The following is a 19,232-nucleotide window of genomic DNA, read 5'->3' as shown; positions in this document are numbered from 1 at the left end:
TGTATGTAATGCACGGTTTCTAAAACTTACAAAAATAATGAGAAAATTGCAGGAATGTCTGTGATTGTGGTATAACTGATCATTAATTTGGGAATTCGGCAAAAACACAATCACCAAAGACTGATGTAGAAACGATGAATTACATAGACAAGTAATATGTTGTCCCTTTTTTCCGCAATATCTGAAATTTGCATGATGGTCCGGTTTTCGCCATTGTTTTTAAGAAATTCCAAATCCCTATCTTGCGATAATCGAAGTAATGTGGTTATGACAAAAAATACATTAATTTTCAATCCCAATTTTTTTTTTAAATGAGACACGTTACTGTCAGAAACGTTTCTCAGATTGTGTGTTCAAACTAGATGCAAATTTAAAGACACTGGACACTATTGGTAATTGCCAAAGACTAGTCTTCACAGTTGGTGTATTTCAACATATGCATAAAATAACAAACCTGTGAAAATTTGAGCTCGATCGGTCGTCGAAGACGTCAAATTCTAAACCTGAGATCTCGAAATCAAATTCGTGGAAAATAACTTCTTTCTCAAAAACAACGTCACTTCAGAGGGAGCCGTTTCTCAGAATGTTTTATACCAACAACCTCTCCCAATTACTCATTATCAGTAAAGTTTTATGCTAATAATTATTATATTTTGCTTACCAATAGTGTCCAGAGCCTTTAGCATAAATTATTATATTATTCCAATATTATCATTATTATTCCTGCGTGGACATACCGCTCTAGAGTTTCGGCAATCATGTCTCACGATCACCTCATGAAATAAAATTTTCACCGATTATTTATGTTAATTAAAGGCAGTGGACACTATTGGTTATTACTCAAAATAATTATTATCATAAAACCATACTAGGTAACAAGTTATGGGGAGAGGTTGATAGTATAAAACATTGTGAGAAACACGTCTCCCTCTGAAGTGACTTAGTTTTCGAGAAAGAAGTAATTTTCTGCGATTTTGATTTCGAGACCTCGGATTTAGATTTTGAGGTCTAGAATTCAAGCTTATGAAAGCACAGAATTCTGTTTTGAGTTTATTGCGCAGTGAGCGTTTTATTCATTTGCTTTAAATCTATATAATGTCATAAGAAAAATGTGTAATTGGTTTTCCACTATTTGTTCGTGACCCAGATGGTCGGTAGATCTCAAACCAACCTTCTACAGGTTTGTCAGTTTATGTATAATGTAGATTAAATAAAGTGCTTACACTGCCAGCAAAAAAAATTCTGTACGTTACCGACATCTGAGCTGAGCAAGTGTTTTCGTATGTTTTATTCGTATCACATTGATAAACACAATGGGTATAAAATCCAAGGGTATTATTCTTTTTTGTATTCACTGATCCGTGAACATGTCTGCTTGATAACTCCAGACTAAGTGGCCGTTTATAGTAAACATCTGACGTCATGGGTTGAAACCTTCTATAAAGAGTTGACCTTGTACATTCAAGGGTATTGACACCTTTTGCTGAGTTGCCAAAAAACGTAGTATTGGCTGTTCCCAGTTGGTGTAACTCAACATAATGCATAAAATAACAAACAGCTTGTGAAAATTTGTGCTTAATTGGTCGTCGGAGTTGCGATAGAATAATGGAAGAAAAAACACCCTTGTCACGCAAGTTGGGTGCTTTCAGATGCTCGATTTCGAGTTTGCAGGTGATGTCTCGCATTCTATTTAAATATATTTTAAGTGAGAAATTACTTTGTTCTCCAAACCAACGTTGCAGAGGAGCCGTTTCTCGCAATGGTACTATCAACACTATGGGTCAATTGCATAGAGCTGCTTAAGCAAACAAAAATTGCTGAAGCACGAAAATAGCTCGCTTATTTTTCACATGTTACTGGCCAAAAATGTCATGCCATATATATATTGCTTGTGACTGGTATTTAGCTGTTGTTTACTTAACATAACAGTATAAGTTAAGTCTCTTAGCCGGTGTCAGATGCAATTGGGTCCCCCATGCAATACTGTCCGCTCCGGACACTTTTGCATATGCAATCGTGTCCAGGGCGGACATGTACATGACTGTATCTTTGGAATGGTAAGCAGTTGGCACAGCTAATTTGTCTATTTTGTGTATTTTCTGTAGATTCATTCACCACATAATTATACACATCATGTGTGGGTTCGAATCCCCAGCCGTGACACCTTGAGCAAGATACTTAACCATTGCTTCGTCCTTCGGATGGGACGTAAAGCCGTTGGTCGAATGTGTTGTGTAACGCATGTAAAATAACCCAGTGCACTTATCGAAATGAGAAGGGGTTCGCCCCGATGTTCCTGGTTGTGGCTGTTTAATGCACCGTAGCACCTTGTAAACCCTTATAAGGTGCTAAATAATTGAGTCTCAGAATTTATCACTGCAATAACCTATCTTTCTGAAAGTTTGTATATACTCAGCGCCGTGAGTACCTTGTTTGGTAGATACGTGCGCTATATAAGACTTCGATATTATCATTGCATGCAGAATAGTCTTGCCACAAATGTCTTGAGTGGTTCAAGACTCCCATGTTACTATCACAAGAGAGCGCGCTCTCATCGGTAAATCATTCTCACACGAACTAGACAGATAGAAGTAACACGTGCACGTGATTCAAACCTACTTCACGACATCAGAAAAAGTGTCCGGGCGGACACAATCGCATTATGCAGCAGCGTCCGGGCAGACACGATTGCATTTGCAAAACCGTCTGGCGAACAATTATTGCATATGCAATAATGTCCTCCGGATAGTATTGCATTGAGGACATAATTGCATGCGACACTGGCAAAAACTGGCTCTTCAAAACCCACAATGGTTGATATTGGATGGCTGGTTAGTATAGTAGAAGGGTTAACTGTGGAAGATGTAGATCCATTCACCACATTATTGCAGACTAGTCTTGGCTCAAGACTTTCCTGTAGCTGTCACAAGAGGGTGCATGGTCAGGGCTCAAGTCCATAAAGCTTGTTATAAGCACAAAAACGTGCTAAGCACATATAGCTCAGAAAAGTGTTGCTAGCCGAATCAGGTGACCACCCAAAATTACATTAAGTTCACACTGTTGTGACTGCTGCCTCACTTATTTTCTTCCTAGAAAAGATTTTTTGTAAGCAGGACTGTCTGCTTAACAGCTTCATGAAATGTTCTGCCCTTATGTAAAAAAATAGAACGAATGAGACGAAACTATAGATAACAAAAAAAAGAAATACAGACAACTTTGGAGAGTTTTTTTTCTCTATTTTATAGTATAAAATGAATACAGCCTCTTTATTTTGTTTTTATAAAACCTCCACCCTGTGTTATAACTTATGAATGCTATTTAAAAACGTACCCTGTAGAAAAATAGCTTGTGAAAGCAAACAAAAATGTTTCTACAGCACTAAAAACTATATTTACATGTACTGAATGTACTTAATTTCTGTGTTCACTCAATTACATAGCCTACATGATTCTCTTCAAGCATATAAAAAGAGTTCCTGGTCAAATTCAATTTCTATAATGCACTAATTGTCAAATAGTTTTAAACTAAAGTCCACAATTTTCTATGACCCTTTACTACCTTTAAAGGCAGTGGCCACTATTGGTAATTACTCATAATTATAAGCATAAAACCCTTCTTGGCGACGAGTAATGGGGCGAGGTTAATGGTGTAACGCATGGTGAGAAACGGCTCCCTCTGAGGTGCCATAGTTTTCGACTTTGAGACCTCAGAGATAGAACTTGAGGTCTCGAAATCGACCATCTAAACGCACACAACTTCATGTGACAAGGGTGTTTTTTTTCCTTTCATTATTGTCTCGCAAGTTTGATGACCGATTGAGCTCAAATTTTCACAGGTTTGTTATAATAAATGTTATGCATATGTTGAGATACACTAACTGTGAAGGCTAGTCTTTGACAATTACCAATAGTGTTCACTGCCTTTAAGTCTATATATAGAAGCTCAAAAGAAACCAACATTTGAATGTTTATTTTACTCAATATTTCAGGAAATACAGGATCCTGTTCACATAGTATCAAAAACATTTAACAAAACAGCCTCAATTGTTTGCAAGGTCAAAAATACAAATACTTCCTCAACTTTGAGGATAAGTTTCACTTCAAAAGTCACTCAACACTCAAACTGATAAATCCAAACAGCGCCCTCTTGTGACAACCATATCTCAAAAGGGCTAATGAAAGTACCCAAAGCAACATCTAAAATATTTTTTGGTTTGGCTCAGGGCTGGAATCTCCAAGAGATGTCAAAGATCTGGTTTTAGTTTGCAAAGGATACTTCAATCCCCAATCCTTCAAAGTTGTGGGGAACGTTTGAAGGAGCAGCAAATCTCAATCTTAAGAAAAGTTAGCGTTAACCCTGTTTAAAGTACTGAAAAGTATTAAAATATCGTTCCGATCCAAATTAATATAAAACATCGAAAACCCACTTTTTGAATATGTACACTCTTTTGGATGTAGAAAAAGCAGGATATGAAGTTACAAAAATGTACACACAATAAGTTATCTAGTAATAAAATAGAAAGTCTCATCCTTTTAAAGGCAGTGGACACTTATTGGTAATTACTCAAAATAATTATTATCATAAAACCTTTCTTGATTATGAGTAATTGGGAGTATAAAACATTGTGAGAAACAGCTCCCTCTGAAACGACGTAGTTTTTGAGAAATTGAAATCAAGCATCTGAAAGCACACAACTTCATGTGACCATGGTGAGACAAGGGTGTTTTTTCTTTCAGAAATATCTCGCAACTTTGACGACCGATGTAGCTCAAATTTTCACAGGTTTCTTATTTTATGCATTATGTTGAGATACACCAAGTCAGAAGACTAGTCTTTGACAATTACCGATAGTGTCCAGTGTCTTTAAGGTGATTCCGTGGCAACCTACTACTATTCAATTGAAAAACACTGGACCACAGAGCTTTGCTCCGAGTTTACTGGTCCGCTTCTAAAATCACTGGCTTGAGTCCAGTGTTAAACTTCCAGAATACATCAGAGAAAAAACCTCAAGGCATACATTCAAGACACTCAAGAAAGCTCACTTGTTTCAGGAGGTGTACCATCAATAACAATTCTACTGTTTGTGCCCATACATCAGCGCCTTAGTGCAAACTTTTACTGGTCCGCTTCTAAAATCACTGGCTCGGATCCAGTGTTAAACTTCCAGAATACAGAGTACCACCTCAAGGCATACATTCAAGACACTCAAGAAAGCTCACCTGTTTCAAGAGGTGTACCATCAATAACAATTGACCTGTTTATGTCCATACATCAGCGCCTCAGAGCAAACTTTTGATTTTGGCGCTTTATAAATTTCTTTTGATTGATTTTGATTGATTGGCCTGAAGTATGTCTTTCAAATGCTGTAATATTATTGTAACAATATTATTATTATTACTCATTTTGGACTTTCCGTGGAACTTTAAAGAACCAATTATTAACTTTTCCATAAAAATAGTTCAGGGTTCGATTTCACAAAGCAATAAAATCCATCGTAAGACAAATTGTTAGTATCACCGTAGAGATTTGTACTGTAACATCACACTTTACTAAGCAACTAAGATTTGGTTTGCAGTTAAGATCAATCTTAGCTCTTTGTGAAACCGACCCAATGAGACAGTTACGCATAGTACAGGCCCAACAGCGCCCCCACGGTGAGAAAGAGGGCGGGGCTTACAGTTGCCATGGTGGCAGAGTTACATCTGTCGCCCTCGCAGCAGATCTCGCAGGCGTGCGTGTTTTCCATGTTCCATTCATGAGAGCACTTGCTGATTATTTCGCGAGTGGTACACTCCGGTTCCAATGAGCAGCCTCGGTTGATTTCTGCATATAATGAATAATCAAAACACTCGAGTAATTTACAATAATAAGGGAATTTCTCAAAAAAAATACATGCATTTTATTACAAACGGAAATATTTTTCAAAGACCATCTCGACCGATCCAAGGCAACGTGTTCCTTTAACGGTTCAAGCTTTCTACCATCATTATCTTCAAACCTTGTTCATGTAAATTTAATGTAGATCTGTGGACATTGTGTCGCATCGTACAAAAAGTACCCAACCCTTTTAAAAATGAAGTATATATAATTTTGGGGTTGAACAAAGGAAAATTGAATGGGACTCGAACCAACGACCTCCCCAGGTGGTTCGAGTTCCACTTAATTGGGACTCGAACCAACAACCTCCTGGGGAGGTCATTGGATCGAGTCCCACTCAATTTTGAGGTCGTTGGTTCAAGTCCCATTCAATTTTCCTTTGTTCAACCCCAAAATTATATATACTTCATTAAATTTTCCTTTGTGTGTCGGCGCTCTACCAACTGATTCATCTAGCCCTATGTTGGCTGTCTCCCTATTTCTGGGGTGTAATATAATTTTGATACGTACTTCCATCTCTTTCAACGTGCTTGCTACATCTGGCTAGCTTGACCTTGACTGTTGGATCTTCACGTGGACATTGTTCCGTAACGGGCCCCGTCCGGTCGTCCTTGAAATCCACTGGGCAATTCCGACATGAGTAACACTCGAGGGCTGTCACTGTAGTGTAGACAATGTTTAAGGTCAACATAAATAATTGTTTCTAACTAGATTTTAACCAGCTAGCCTTGGTTGGCCACACAAGTGGGGCTAACACCAGCACCCCAGTTACTGGGTCAAGTTTTTAAAGGCAGTGGATACTAGTGGTAATTACTCAAAATAATTATTAGCACAACACCTTACTGGGTAACGAGTTATGGGGAGAGGTTGATGGTATAAAACATTGTGAGAAACGGCTCCCTCTGAAGTGCCATAGTTTTCGAGAAAAAAATAATTTTCCACGAATTTGATTTCGAGACCTCAGATTTAGAACTTGAGGTCTCGAAATCAACAATCTAAAAGCACATAACTTCGTGTGACAAGGGCGTTTTCTTCTTTCATTATTATCTCGCAACTTTGATGACCGATTGAGCTCAAATTTTCACAGGTTTGTTATTTTATGCATATGTTGAGATACACCAACTGTGAAGGCTAATCTTTGACAATTACCAATTGTGTCCACTGCCTTGAACTACTAAGGAGGAAAAGGGGAAATAAGGACACTCTTTTAACCTTCTTAGAAAATCGTTTAATTTTGTTTGTTTGTTTCTTTCTTTTACGACAAGGGACACAGCAATATTCCAATAAAGGGGATGTACAAATGTAATAATAATAATTATGTCCTAAGTTCCCAATACGACAGCCAGTCTATCTTGAACAAAGGAAAAGTGTCTGTAGCCCGCAATTGTGACAATTTTTTCATTCATTGAACATGTTGAAATGAATTAATTATCTGTTAATACTATACTAAAAGTTGGTGCCATGATATGGAAACACTACGCACTGGGTGAGTGAGTAACTAACAGGGAGTCCCTGAAGTGAGTGCAGGTATGAGAGAAAAAGTGAGTGTGTTTGTTGTGTGGATTTAAAAAAAAAAAAAGATTGTTGACATCCTAAAGTAAAACTTATTATTATTAATATATTATTTTATCAATCATTTTCTGAACCCTTCCTTCTAATAATTCCTGTAATCTGTCTTTTTACTGTAATTAGATATTTCTAGTTTGATTTTCATTGGTTCCTTCCACACATCAATTAATCTGCTTTTGTATAGGTAACAGTTGTCGTTGGTCAGCATCATTCGTAGTCTACACTACACTATCTATATGTAGTTGTTGCAAACAACACACACTGTCACAGTCCCACTGCACACACACAAAAAAACACTCACTGCAACTCCGATAAAACCTCGGCTTTTTCATTCGACTCCTTTATCAAACTAGAAATACTTACAGACACTTATACAAGACACGAGAACGACAATGGTGAACGTCAACCACTTCATGATGAAACAGCTTCAATAAAATGACTAAAATGTCGACATTAAAATTCCGTTTTGTTCAAAATTCCATGGCGGTGCGTCAACGTTGAGTAAATACGACTAGTTCCTTTTCACCTAATACCGATCACAGCGTTGTTATGAATATTGACAGACGGGTGCCAGTCTAAAGTGAAAGGATACCAGTCTTAACTTTCTTTTCATTGTTGGGATCGGGGTACCCGACCTGTCAGCTGACGTCATCAATCTGTTCACTGGGGGCGGGGCAGATCGGGGAGGGGTGGAACACGAACAATTCCTAGTGACACAAGTACTATTGCCTAGTACAAAAAATATGAATTGCTAAGTAATTTAAAACAATGTTTTGTGAAACTAGTGTTTCTGTGTGGTGGGGACTTTACATTGGGAAATAATTATTACTAAAATGGGTACTCCCTAATAACACGCTGTGCTAATTTCCTATCACTTTTACGTTGTATTTGTATTGATTGAGGAATTTAAAAATTTTGTAATGTTGTTTAATTCATTGAATTATGTTGTTTGCCAGCCATCGGAGTCAGAAGAATTTAACAATATTACTTAAAAAACATTACAAACAAAACATCCCTGGATTGATGTTTCTTAGTGCCCCGGTCACCCAAATAAATAATTTGTTTCAATAATGTTACATGACAAGAGGCCAACATTTACATGGATATAATTATAGCTTTAATGTGATAATTTCAACGTTTTTTTTTTTTAAACTAAGTGCCTATTTACAAACTAATGTATTTCGATCTAGACAACGGCATTGTTATTTTATGAAACAGTAAATGGCACAACAAGTTCTATTTATTTTATCTTTTTTTTTTTTTTTTTTTTTCTTCTTCTTCTTGTTTCCACCTTTTAGAAGCATTTCGTCCGCTTCGAACTATGAGGACAAAAGAGCAATTCCACAAAACTTTCTTATCAAAGGGTCATAAAGGCACTGGACACTATTGGTAATTTCTCAAAATAATTGTTAGCATATAAACCTACTTGGTAACGATCAATTGAGAGCTGTTGGTATAAAACATTGTGAGAAATGGCTCCCTCTGATGTAACGTAGTTTTTGTGCGGGTAATTTCTTACTCGAGATATTATTTTTTTATAGACTTCAGGTCAGAAGCCTTTTAGGCATCTGAAAGCACACAAAGTAATGCAACAAAAAAGAAGTATTTCATTCATTATTTTCTTGCAACTTGATGACCAATTATTAAACCCCAATGGTAACAGATTAGTTTGTTATTGTATGTGTTGGGATGGGATGCACTAAGTGAGAGTCTTTTACAGTAATTACCAAACCTGTCAAGTGCCTTTAAAATGAGAAATCATATAATAATATATAAACTTGCAAAACAAACTCTGAAGACAACTCTTTTCGGAGCTCCGAAATTAATTTTGCGAAAGCAGTTACGAAATCCATACAAAGTGCAAAAGTCTGATCAGACGATTTTCAAACGATGACGTTTTTTTTCCCCAAACGACTTAAAGGCAGTGGACACTATTGGTAATTACTGAAAATAATTATTAGCATAAAACCTCACTTGGTATAACGAGTAATGGGGAGAAGTTGATGGCATAAAACATTGTGAGAAACGGTTCCCTCGCTGAAGTGCAATAGTTTTTGAGAAAGAAGTAATTTTCCACGAATTTGATTTCGAGACCTCAGATTTAGAACTTGAGGTCTCGAAATCAACCATCTAAACGCACACAACTTCGTGTGACAATGGTATTTTTTTCCTTTCATTAGTATCTCGCAACTTCGTCGACCGATTGAGCTAAAATTTTCACTTTGTTATTTTATGCATATGTTGAGATACACCAACTATGAAGGCTAGTCTTTGACAATATTATTACCAATAGTGTCCACTGATTAATGTCAAACTTGATAAACATGACTCGGTATCGTTGTGTTTGACAATGTTCAAAACAAAATTTGTGAGCAATGACGTTTTGCCGTCTCAGAAGATCCTGATCCCAACTCTAAGGGAACCTGACCCAGATCCGAAAATCGGCTAGGGTCTTTTAATTCGGATTCCAAGCGTAAGCTGACCCGCTTTTTGGCCATTTTTGACACTCCTGGTCATTCTAGCCCAGAAATGGGTCAATCCATGGCATAGGCCTCCGGGACCCAGGGTCGTCTTCACAAAAATAGTCCTAACTAAAGACCCGTCCTAGGACTCTTATGAAAAACTTCGTCCTAAGTCGAGATAAGATTAGCTCTCTGTGACGTCCACACCCGGATCCGGATCAAATTTGGTCGTTGAAGTTAAAATCAGCCACCACTTCAAAGTACTTCAGTTAATAGTGTCTTTAGAAAAAAAAGATTTGCATTCAATAACTAGAAGATAATGTTTATTCTCGTATTGATTTTCTCTACTGAAATAATTGTCTTCAAAAGGGTCTGAGTTTGTTGAGCTATTCGACGACTTGCCGTATTTTCATGCTGCATTTCATGAGGGAGTAATAATTCCCTTCTGCTGTCCGGCCCCATTGTATTCCCTGAATATTTGTCTCCTCTTTTTCCTGATAGTATTTACCGTTCAGATGAGCCCAAAAGCAGTCATTAAACCACCACGCCCCTTCATACTTCACAGCACAGTTGTCTGATGGGTTTGAATCATGTTCCTGGTCTTTTGTTGAAAATGGATGCCCACTACTATAAAACATCGTGTCACCGGCTGTACTCTGAGCATCGTATGAACCAACATGAAGAGTGTAATTGTCACCTGTAACAGCAAACTCACCATAAGAAGCCCATTTCTTATTCAACTCCCACTCTTCCATATCTACTCTGAGCTCCCATTGACCCGATTCAGTCAGGTCACGCAGGATATCATTCCCCAACCAGAACTCATTCTGCAGATCTCCGAACCCAGATTGGTAATCAGCCCAGGTACGGTAAAAGTCAACAGTTCCATCTTGTCTCCTCTGGAACACAATCCAGCCTCCTCCATCTGTCTCCATATCACAGTAGACCTGTAACCCATCAGCCAGACTTGTGGGGTAGATTTTGTATACGCCATTGTCACGGTAACCGGCTTGATAAAGCTTCAAACAACTGCTGTACTTCTTATTCGGAATGGCGAATGAAAGTGTGTCCACTTTGTTATCATAGTAGACACTTCCTTGCGATTCGATAAAGTCATCAGGGCTGCTTTCTCTTGTGATACTGTTAAACTCACAAACCTTGGTATCTGTTTGGTAGTTGAAAGACACACACTGTGGATCCATAGAGCAGTCTCGCCCACAGATCACAGGAGAAGATACAGTCTTGATCTGAAACCCATGATTCAATAAGGCTCGATTCTCAGCCAAATAGAAAGTTTCGATGAACCGTAGTTGGTTTTCACCCTGGCAGGCTTGCACCATCAAAAACAGAAACAAGAATTTTAGAACTTCCATGATGATATTTATTGGATCTGTTATTTTAAATCAGGTAAACTTTAAACGTAGTACGTTTACCCCTTCTATCATCAGTATGCTCTATTGTCCCGGCACAACAAGCAGTTAGTCTTTGACGCAAATTAAACTGTGTCGCCCTTTTAATAAATAATTGCACTCTCTGAAAATCAGTCTAACTTTGAGTGCAGTCAGCTCAACCACTAATTGGCGTCACCGTTTCCACAGCAACTTGAGATAAAAATGGCATTATTTTAATTATAGAAGAGAAAACACCTGTGGTTGGTTTTGATTGGTTGGGTCAGTTTTTCCCCAGAAGAAAACGATGAGACATTGTTCACTAACGATCAATAAAATATTGCTATTGTTGGGTCTGTATCGTTTTGTTCATCAGTATTTATCCATCAGGCGAAGTATTCGCTACCATGACGACCTGACCTTCAAGTTAAGATGGTTGTAAGTGGATCGCACATCAATCGATAGGCCTACTTACAACTTAAAGGCATCGGACACGTTTGCTAATAAATAATTGTCAAAGACAAGTATTCTCACTACGTGTGTCTCAACTATATGCATTATAACAACCCTGTGAAAGTAACAAACCTGTGTAAGATAACAAACCTATGAAATGAAAACAACAAATCTGTGAAAACTTGGACTCAATAATTGGCATGGTCATCGAAGTTACAAGAGAATGGTGAAAGAAAAATACCCTTGTTGCATTATGTATGTGCTTTCAGAATGATAGACTTCAGCTGAAGCATTTTATTATATCGAGTGAGAAAATTACCTCTTTCTCAAAAACTATCGCGTATGCTTAGTACTTCAGAGGGAGCCGTTTCTCACAATGTTTTATACTATACACCTCTCCACCACTGCTCGTTACCAAGCAAGTTGTTATGCTAAGTATTTTTATTTTGAGTAATTACCAAACGTTTCCAGTACCTTTAAATGGATCAGGTATACGTTTTGTTGCAATTGAACCCATCTACATGTACATTGTAAATACAGCACTGCGCTAGTACGTTTCGGTAATTAACTAACAGCTCAACACTAAATTCGAAATCAGGTTTAATACAGCAAGTGGCTTTTACTGATGTGTTTTATGCTTGGTATTGATCCTGGCATGCATTAGGCCAGAGGGACATTCAAAAGTGTATGAAGCCACAGGCCTATTCTAAAGGCATTACTTGATCACTCATCATCCACCCCACCCACCCACACAGCACCCCTGATTTCTAAACGAGTTCTAAGTAATCGCTTCCACTCTATTCGTAATAGTTTCATATTGTGTCAAGTGGCAACATCTTGATTTGGTTGCGTTTGATTAGCTCTCCTATATGCCGACCCCGCGGCACTCATCTGGGCGGGAGCCCGTGGTGACGTCATGCACATCGAGCCGGTGTCGCATGTTTGTCCTCTATGCAATACTATCCGGCGGACATTATTGCATATGCAATAATGTACGCCGGACGGTTTTGCATATTATGCAATCGTGTCCGCCCGAACGCTGCTGCATAATGCAATTGTGTCCGCCCGGACACATTTGCATGTGCAGATTGTGTGTTCGCCCCCGTGCAAAACTGTCTGCATAATAATAGGTGCGGTCGTTTAGCATATATCCCTCGGTCGACCCTGGTGTGTGGTTGGGGTTTTTTTCCCAGGACGAAAGTTGGTAATTATCTGCACACTTTCGTCATGGGAAAAAAAAACGACACACACCGGGTTGACCCGGGGAAGCTAAACGAACGCACCCTATAATGCATCAAGGTGAAAGGGATTGACGACCATGGGATTGACGACCGTGGTAACTGCCGCTGGTTCCCTGTTTCTCATTTGATTTAGAACAATGTATGTGCTGTTGGAACCAGTGCTTGCTTAGTCTCTTGTCCGTGGCGTTTTCTCTTCAAGGCGGCTGCGGACGTAAAGAGCAGAGGGGGGGGGGGGGGGAGGAGATGATTGCTAAATAAAACATCACCAAGATAATGGATTGGCATCCGTTTTGTTTCACTCAGTCGGTAAATTATCGAGGTGAGTTATTATTATAAATTTATAGTAAGTTTCCAACTCAAATTAACTACACAACCATACACAAGTCAATGGGAAACTACACAACCATACACAAGTCAATGGGAAACTACACAACCATACACAAGTCAATGGGAAACTACACAACCGTAACACAAGTCAATGGGAAACTACACAACCGTACACAAGTCAATGGGAAACTACACAACCATACACAATTCAATGGGAAACTACACAACCATACACAAGTCAATGGGAAACTACACAACCATACACAAGTCAATGGGACACTTCACAACCGTACACAAGTCAATGGGAAACTACACAACCATACACAAGTCAATGGGAAACTACACAACCATACACAAGTCAATGGGACACTTCACAACCATACACAAGTCAATGGGAAACTACACAACCATACACAAGTCAATGGGAAACTACACAACCATACACAAGTCAATGGGAAACTACACAACCGTAACACAAGTCAATGGGAAACTACACAACCGTACACAAGTCAATGGGAAACTACACAACCATACACAAGTCAATGGGAAACTACACAACCATACACAAGTCAATGGGAAACTACACAACCATACACAAGTCAATGGGACACTTCACAACCGTACACAAGTCAATGGGAAACTACACAACTATACACAAGTCAATGGGACACTTCACAACCATACACAAGTCAATGGGACACTTCACAACCATACACAAGTCAATGGGACACTTCACAACCATACACAAGTCAATGGGACACTTCACAACCATACACAAGTCAATGGGACACTTCACAACCATACACAAGTCAATGGGACACTTCACAACCATACACAAGTCAAGTGGACACTTCACAACCATACACAAGTCAATGGGACACTTCACAACCATACACATGTCAATGGGAAACTACACAACTATACACAAGAATGTGTCGTCTTCTGACATGTACTTGTGTGTTACCCTACCTTGAAACAAAACAAATATTTGCAACGGCCACTCATTTCATAATTTCTACATGATTTTATTAATTTCAACTAAGTATATATTTCCTTTTTGTATTCTTTCATTAGCCTGTTCCATTGGATACAAACAGATGGGTGTTCAAGATAAAAGGTCAAGTTGCAGAGCAGATGATTTCATCCTTCCAACGCATCAAAGTTCAGCTTTCATTAATGGCTCAAGACAATTTCGTGTGGTATTGTCGTTTCTATTTGTGGAAAAAAGAGGGCCATTTTTAAAGCAGTTTCTGTAGTATCATTTACATGAACCTATATATATTAAAATAATGTGCAATTTCTTCTAGATTATGCAAGTTGGACATGGACAGTGTTGTACTGCTATGAATTGTTGTTAAAACGAATTGTACAAATGCATACATTTTCTTCTCATGTTTAGATTAAAGTTCCGGAGCGGACAGTAATGCATGGCGGACACAGTTGCATCTGACAACGGCCCAAAGTGACCTGGGATGGGTTTCACAAAGGGTTAAGACAAGTCCTAATTTAGGACTAGTCCTAGGAGATATTAAATACGCATGGCTAGTCCTAAGTTAGGACTAAAACTCGTCCTAACTAGAGATACGACTAAGTCTTAACTCTTTTTGAAATCCTACCACTGTTTCACAAGGTTGAGCCCCTGTGTACGGCGGGGGGGGGGGGGGGGGGCAGACCGGGATCGACCCAGCCCAGGGAAGCTATAATCGAACGCACCTATAGTTTTCGAAAAGAGAAGGAAAGCGTAGAACATGGTCCTCTCTCTCTTACCGCAAACAGAGCTTTTAAGTTATCTCATTGGTACAATCATTTCATTGGATAAATGCGCATAGATTGAAGCAAGCTTGGGTTTTGATTGGCCCGATGTGGCTGCACTTGCGGTCCTCTGCATAATAATGGTTGCGTTCGTTTAACTTCCCTATGTCGACCCTGGTGTGTGGTTTGGTTTTTTTCCCAGGACAAACGTGGGTAATTATCTGCACACTTACGTCCTGGAAAAAAATCGCCACACACCGGGGTCGACCCGGGGAGCTAAACGAATCAAGGTGAAGATGGACAGGGATATTGGCGACCTAAGCTTGAGGCCATTCCCTGGCGGTATTCACGAGCCTGAAAGTCACTGTGACAAGGCTAAGGAAAGTGTCGCCGAACTAAAGTCTTCTTTGAATTTTTTTTTTACCTAGCACGGGTACGCTAATCCATCCAGCATTGTTCTTATAGGATAGCTGTGGGTGCGTTCGTTTAGCTTCCCTGGGTCAACCCCGGTGTGTGGCGTTTTTTTTTCTTCCCAGGACGAACGTGTATTACGGATACGGACTGGGGACCAGTCTAGGGATACGCGCACATTGACACAAGTGTCACAAGAGGGCGTGCTTTAAATATTTCATCAAAAAGTCTGCAACAACCTAAGTTGAGGAACGTGCGAACAGTATGATCACAAAATAATACATTTTGATTGACATACGGATGTCTACAAACGACTGCACCCACCAGATCTTATGAAACTGCTGTAAGGTAATAAATAGACACTTCTATATGTTTGATATCTGGATGTATTTCACTTGAAAAGGGTAGTTATTTCTGTTCTTTTCTCCTGCCTATTCTTTCAATCTTTGTTGTGTAGAAAGACTATAGTTAGGGACCCTTTTCCGACAGTAGTTTAACTTTTAAACGTTATTGCGCTACCAACGTTTGCATGCGTTCATGTTAACTAAGATGGGTACAGAAAGGATAACTTTCCGTATGTCGCCACCACCTTTTCACTCATTTTTATCAAAAAGGGATATCTCATTGAGGTAAATTAGTTACTTTTTTTTATTTCATATCGAATGAAAAAGTGTAGGCGCCAATGCATACGGAAACTTTTCCAAATAAATAAATAATGTCATAATAATAATTTTTTATTATAGAAAAACACAGCCAGACAGTATAAGTGTCGACTGTACTTTCGATGAATAACACTACCTTCGAAGTCCTTTTTGAACGTGGTGAATTTGTGATAATTTTATTTATTTAAATCACTTTTCGGATTCCGACAAATCCAGTATTCTACTGCAAAAGAGGGTTTTTTGAGAGTACAAAAGTGTTTTAGATTACGTAAAGAAATTATTGAGGTTTGAGCGAACTAAGCCTATATTAAAGGTGTGTCTGAACACCTTTTTTTATTTAGTTATATATTAATTATATTATTGGGGTCCTATTTTAGATACAGACTTCAATTGCTTTACCTGTTTTTCTTTCCGCAGTTGAAATTGTAGTAAACAACAACAACAACATAAAAAACAACAAGCGACTGCAGCCATGATTATTCCCATCCGTTGCTTCACTTGTGGCAAAGTTGTCGGCAATAAATGGGAGACGTACCTCGGCCTCCTGCAGGCGGAGTACTCGGAAGGGTAAGTAATAATTATAAAAATATTAATAATAATATTAAAACATTTTTATATAGTGCTTAATCACAGCCTAAGGGCTGTCTCAGAGCACTTCCACATTATTACTCCTGGTCACTGGGCCTGACATTCCTTAAACCATCTCAACTCCCTTAAACCATCTAAACTCCCTGTGCTGCGAGTGAATGACAGTCAGTCAGGCCAGATACTTCACGGAGGCAATAAAGGTGATTGCCTTGGTGCCCTTGAAACGCTCCAGTAGAAATTAACTATTGCCCAGGCCTTTATACTTTGATTTGAAAGGGCAAGGGCACCAAGGCAATGACCAGGGGGTATGGAGGCAAATGCCTTTATTGGCTCCGTGAAGTATAAGGTCTGTTTTCCTCATAGGGTGCCCTTTACCAAGGTGAAAATGCCTTGGCGCCTCGCCCTTTCCAAAACGAAGCATACAGACTGCAGTCTTTAGACTTGGACAGTCTTAGAGTAGGAAAATGACAAATTTGTTGAAATGAATCTTGAAAGTGTCTTCACTTAGGTGTGTTGCAAGCTTGGAATTTTCACAGAGAAAGGGCGAGGCCATTTTCATCATGTAAAAAGGGCTTATGAAATTAGACAAAATTTATTTTTATTAGTTTGTTTTACTCGTTTGCTCAAAAACTACTGCACCTCGGCAGGTTGTATTTTAGGGGACGCTTTCGACCATTATTGTTTTCAAATCGTGCGAGTGCAGTAATGTAAATAGGATTTGAGGCATTGCATGGTGAGGTATCAATATATATTTCATTCCGTCGATGCGGAGCATCGGATGATGACCCTCCAAACACGTTGGTCCTCCCAACGCAGCTCTTCCTGACGCAGTCCAGAGTCCCGGCACAAGGTGTCCACATAGGTGGTTTGTGGTCTACCTCGGGAACAGTGACCTTGAGTAGGGGCCCAAAGCACAAGCTTGCTCGCTGCCAGCTCATCATGTCTGAGACAGTGACCTGCTAGTCTCAGCCTTCTTGCCCTAATCTTGGTGCTAACTCTCGGGAGCCCACCGTAGAGCTCCAGGTTTGTGACATGTCTCTCACAATTACTCTGGTTTGCCGTAACACCATGTAATGTAAACCTTTGGAAGGTTGTGTTTTGTGTTGTACAACAAGTACCAACACCCTTTAAATCAGATTATGTCTTGTTTCTTCTTTCCTTCAGAGATGCTCTGGATGCTCTCGGATTGAAGCGGTACTGTTGCCGGAGGATGCTCCTCTCCCACGTCGACCTCATCGAAAAACTCCTCAACTACGCCCCGTTGGAAAAATGAATCCGGGCATTATCATGTAAAGACTTATTGTACAAACTTTGTGGTGCTTTGGTGGTGAAGACGGTGATCCATGGGAATCGGTCTGGCAGAGATTCTGACAAACCTGTGAAAAGTTGCAAGATAATAATGAAAGAAAATAACACCCTAGTCACATGAAGTTGTGTGCGTTTAGATGGTTGATTTCGAGACCTCAAGTTCTAAATCTGAAGTCAAATTCGTGGAGAATTACTTCTTTGTCGAAAACTGTGGCACTTCAGAGGGAGCCGTTTCTCACAATGTATTATATTACCCATTACTCGTCACCAATAAAGGTTTTATACCAATAATTATTTTGAGTTATTACCAATAATGTCTACTGCCTTTAATAAGGGGGCTGAAGGAAGATGTGTCAAAAAAGGGCGCTATCAGAAGTTAGTAGTTTGTACTCTATTTTTGGGTGTACAGAATTTCCAGGGCGACAGAATCTCCTGACACACCGGTATTGTAACGACCACTGGATTGCTCTGGAGCTGGTGAAATGATTGGGGCTGCTCTTTGAACAGTGTAAAAAGAACCCTGTCAATCTTTTAGTTTGAAGTTGTCAAAATGTTATTTTGGGTCACAGCATTCAGTTGGGTAAATTTCACAAAGTTTTTAACAGATTTGGTTGTCCAAACAAAGGGTTACAGCACGGTCACACAGGCCCTGATAACGAGAACGAAGCCGATACAATAAAAATGCACGCCCTCGATTGGTTGAATGAGCGTTGCCATTGCGTGGAGCATTTCAACCAACCAAGGACGTGCATTGTTGTCGTTCTCCTTTTCTTCCTCGTTATCGGGCCTGTGTGATCGGGCCTTGACAAGTTGAAATGCCAAGTTGCTACTTGAAGTAACTGTTTGTAGTTATATATGAGAGTTCACATTCACAATTCCATCTACAGCCCACAGTGACCTGGGCCTTATTTCATGGGACTGTTTACCGTAAACAAGGAGTCAGCGCTTATGGAACCAGGGAATTATTACTTGTGCACATGCGTACTCTATGTTGTCCATGTTGTTAATAGTTATTCTTTTTGCACAGCTAGCGCGAATTTGGCGGTAAGCAGGGCCATGAAATTGGGCCCAGCTTAGGTAAATACATGTATATAGGCAAAAGGGATTATAAAGCCTGTTATTTTTATGTTCACAAACTAAATTGTCCAATAAAAATTATTTCCCATAAGGCCAATATATCATGTTTGATTTTCT

General features: G+C 39.2%; 1 protein-coding gene and 1 pseudogene across 1 annotated transcript; both read right to left on the bottom strand.

Moving 5' to 3' along the window:
- Positions 1-3,244: 3,244 nt before the first annotated feature.
- LOC139953537 (uncharacterized) lies at positions 3,245-7,943 on the bottom strand. The gene is made up of 3 exons (XM_071952982.1): positions 7,810-7,943; positions 6,388-6,537; positions 3,245-5,823 (listed from the first exon to the last, which is right to left on the bottom strand). Exons 1-3 carry the CDS (start codon positions 7,859-7,861, stop codon positions 5,621-5,623), a joined length of 405 nt encoding a protein of 134 aa, XP_071809083.1. The 5' UTR covers positions 7,862-7,943; the 3' UTR covers positions 3,245-5,620.
- Positions 7,944-10,294: 2,351 nt separating this feature from the next.
- On the bottom strand, positions 10,295-11,281 carry LOC139954081 (microfibril-associated glycoprotein 4 pseudogene; annotated as a pseudogene).
- Between the last annotated feature and the right edge of the window lie 7,951 nt (positions 11,282-19,232).

This window comes from Asterias amurensis, chromosome 22, assembly GCF_032118995.1.
Source record: "Asterias amurensis chromosome 22, ASM3211899v1".
Taxonomy (NCBI): domain Eukaryota; kingdom Metazoa; phylum Echinodermata; class Asteroidea; order Forcipulatida; family Asteriidae; genus Asterias; species Asterias amurensis.
The sequence above is the reverse complement of the archived record's forward strand: the minus strand, read 5'-3'. Positions and strand labels throughout refer to the sequence as shown.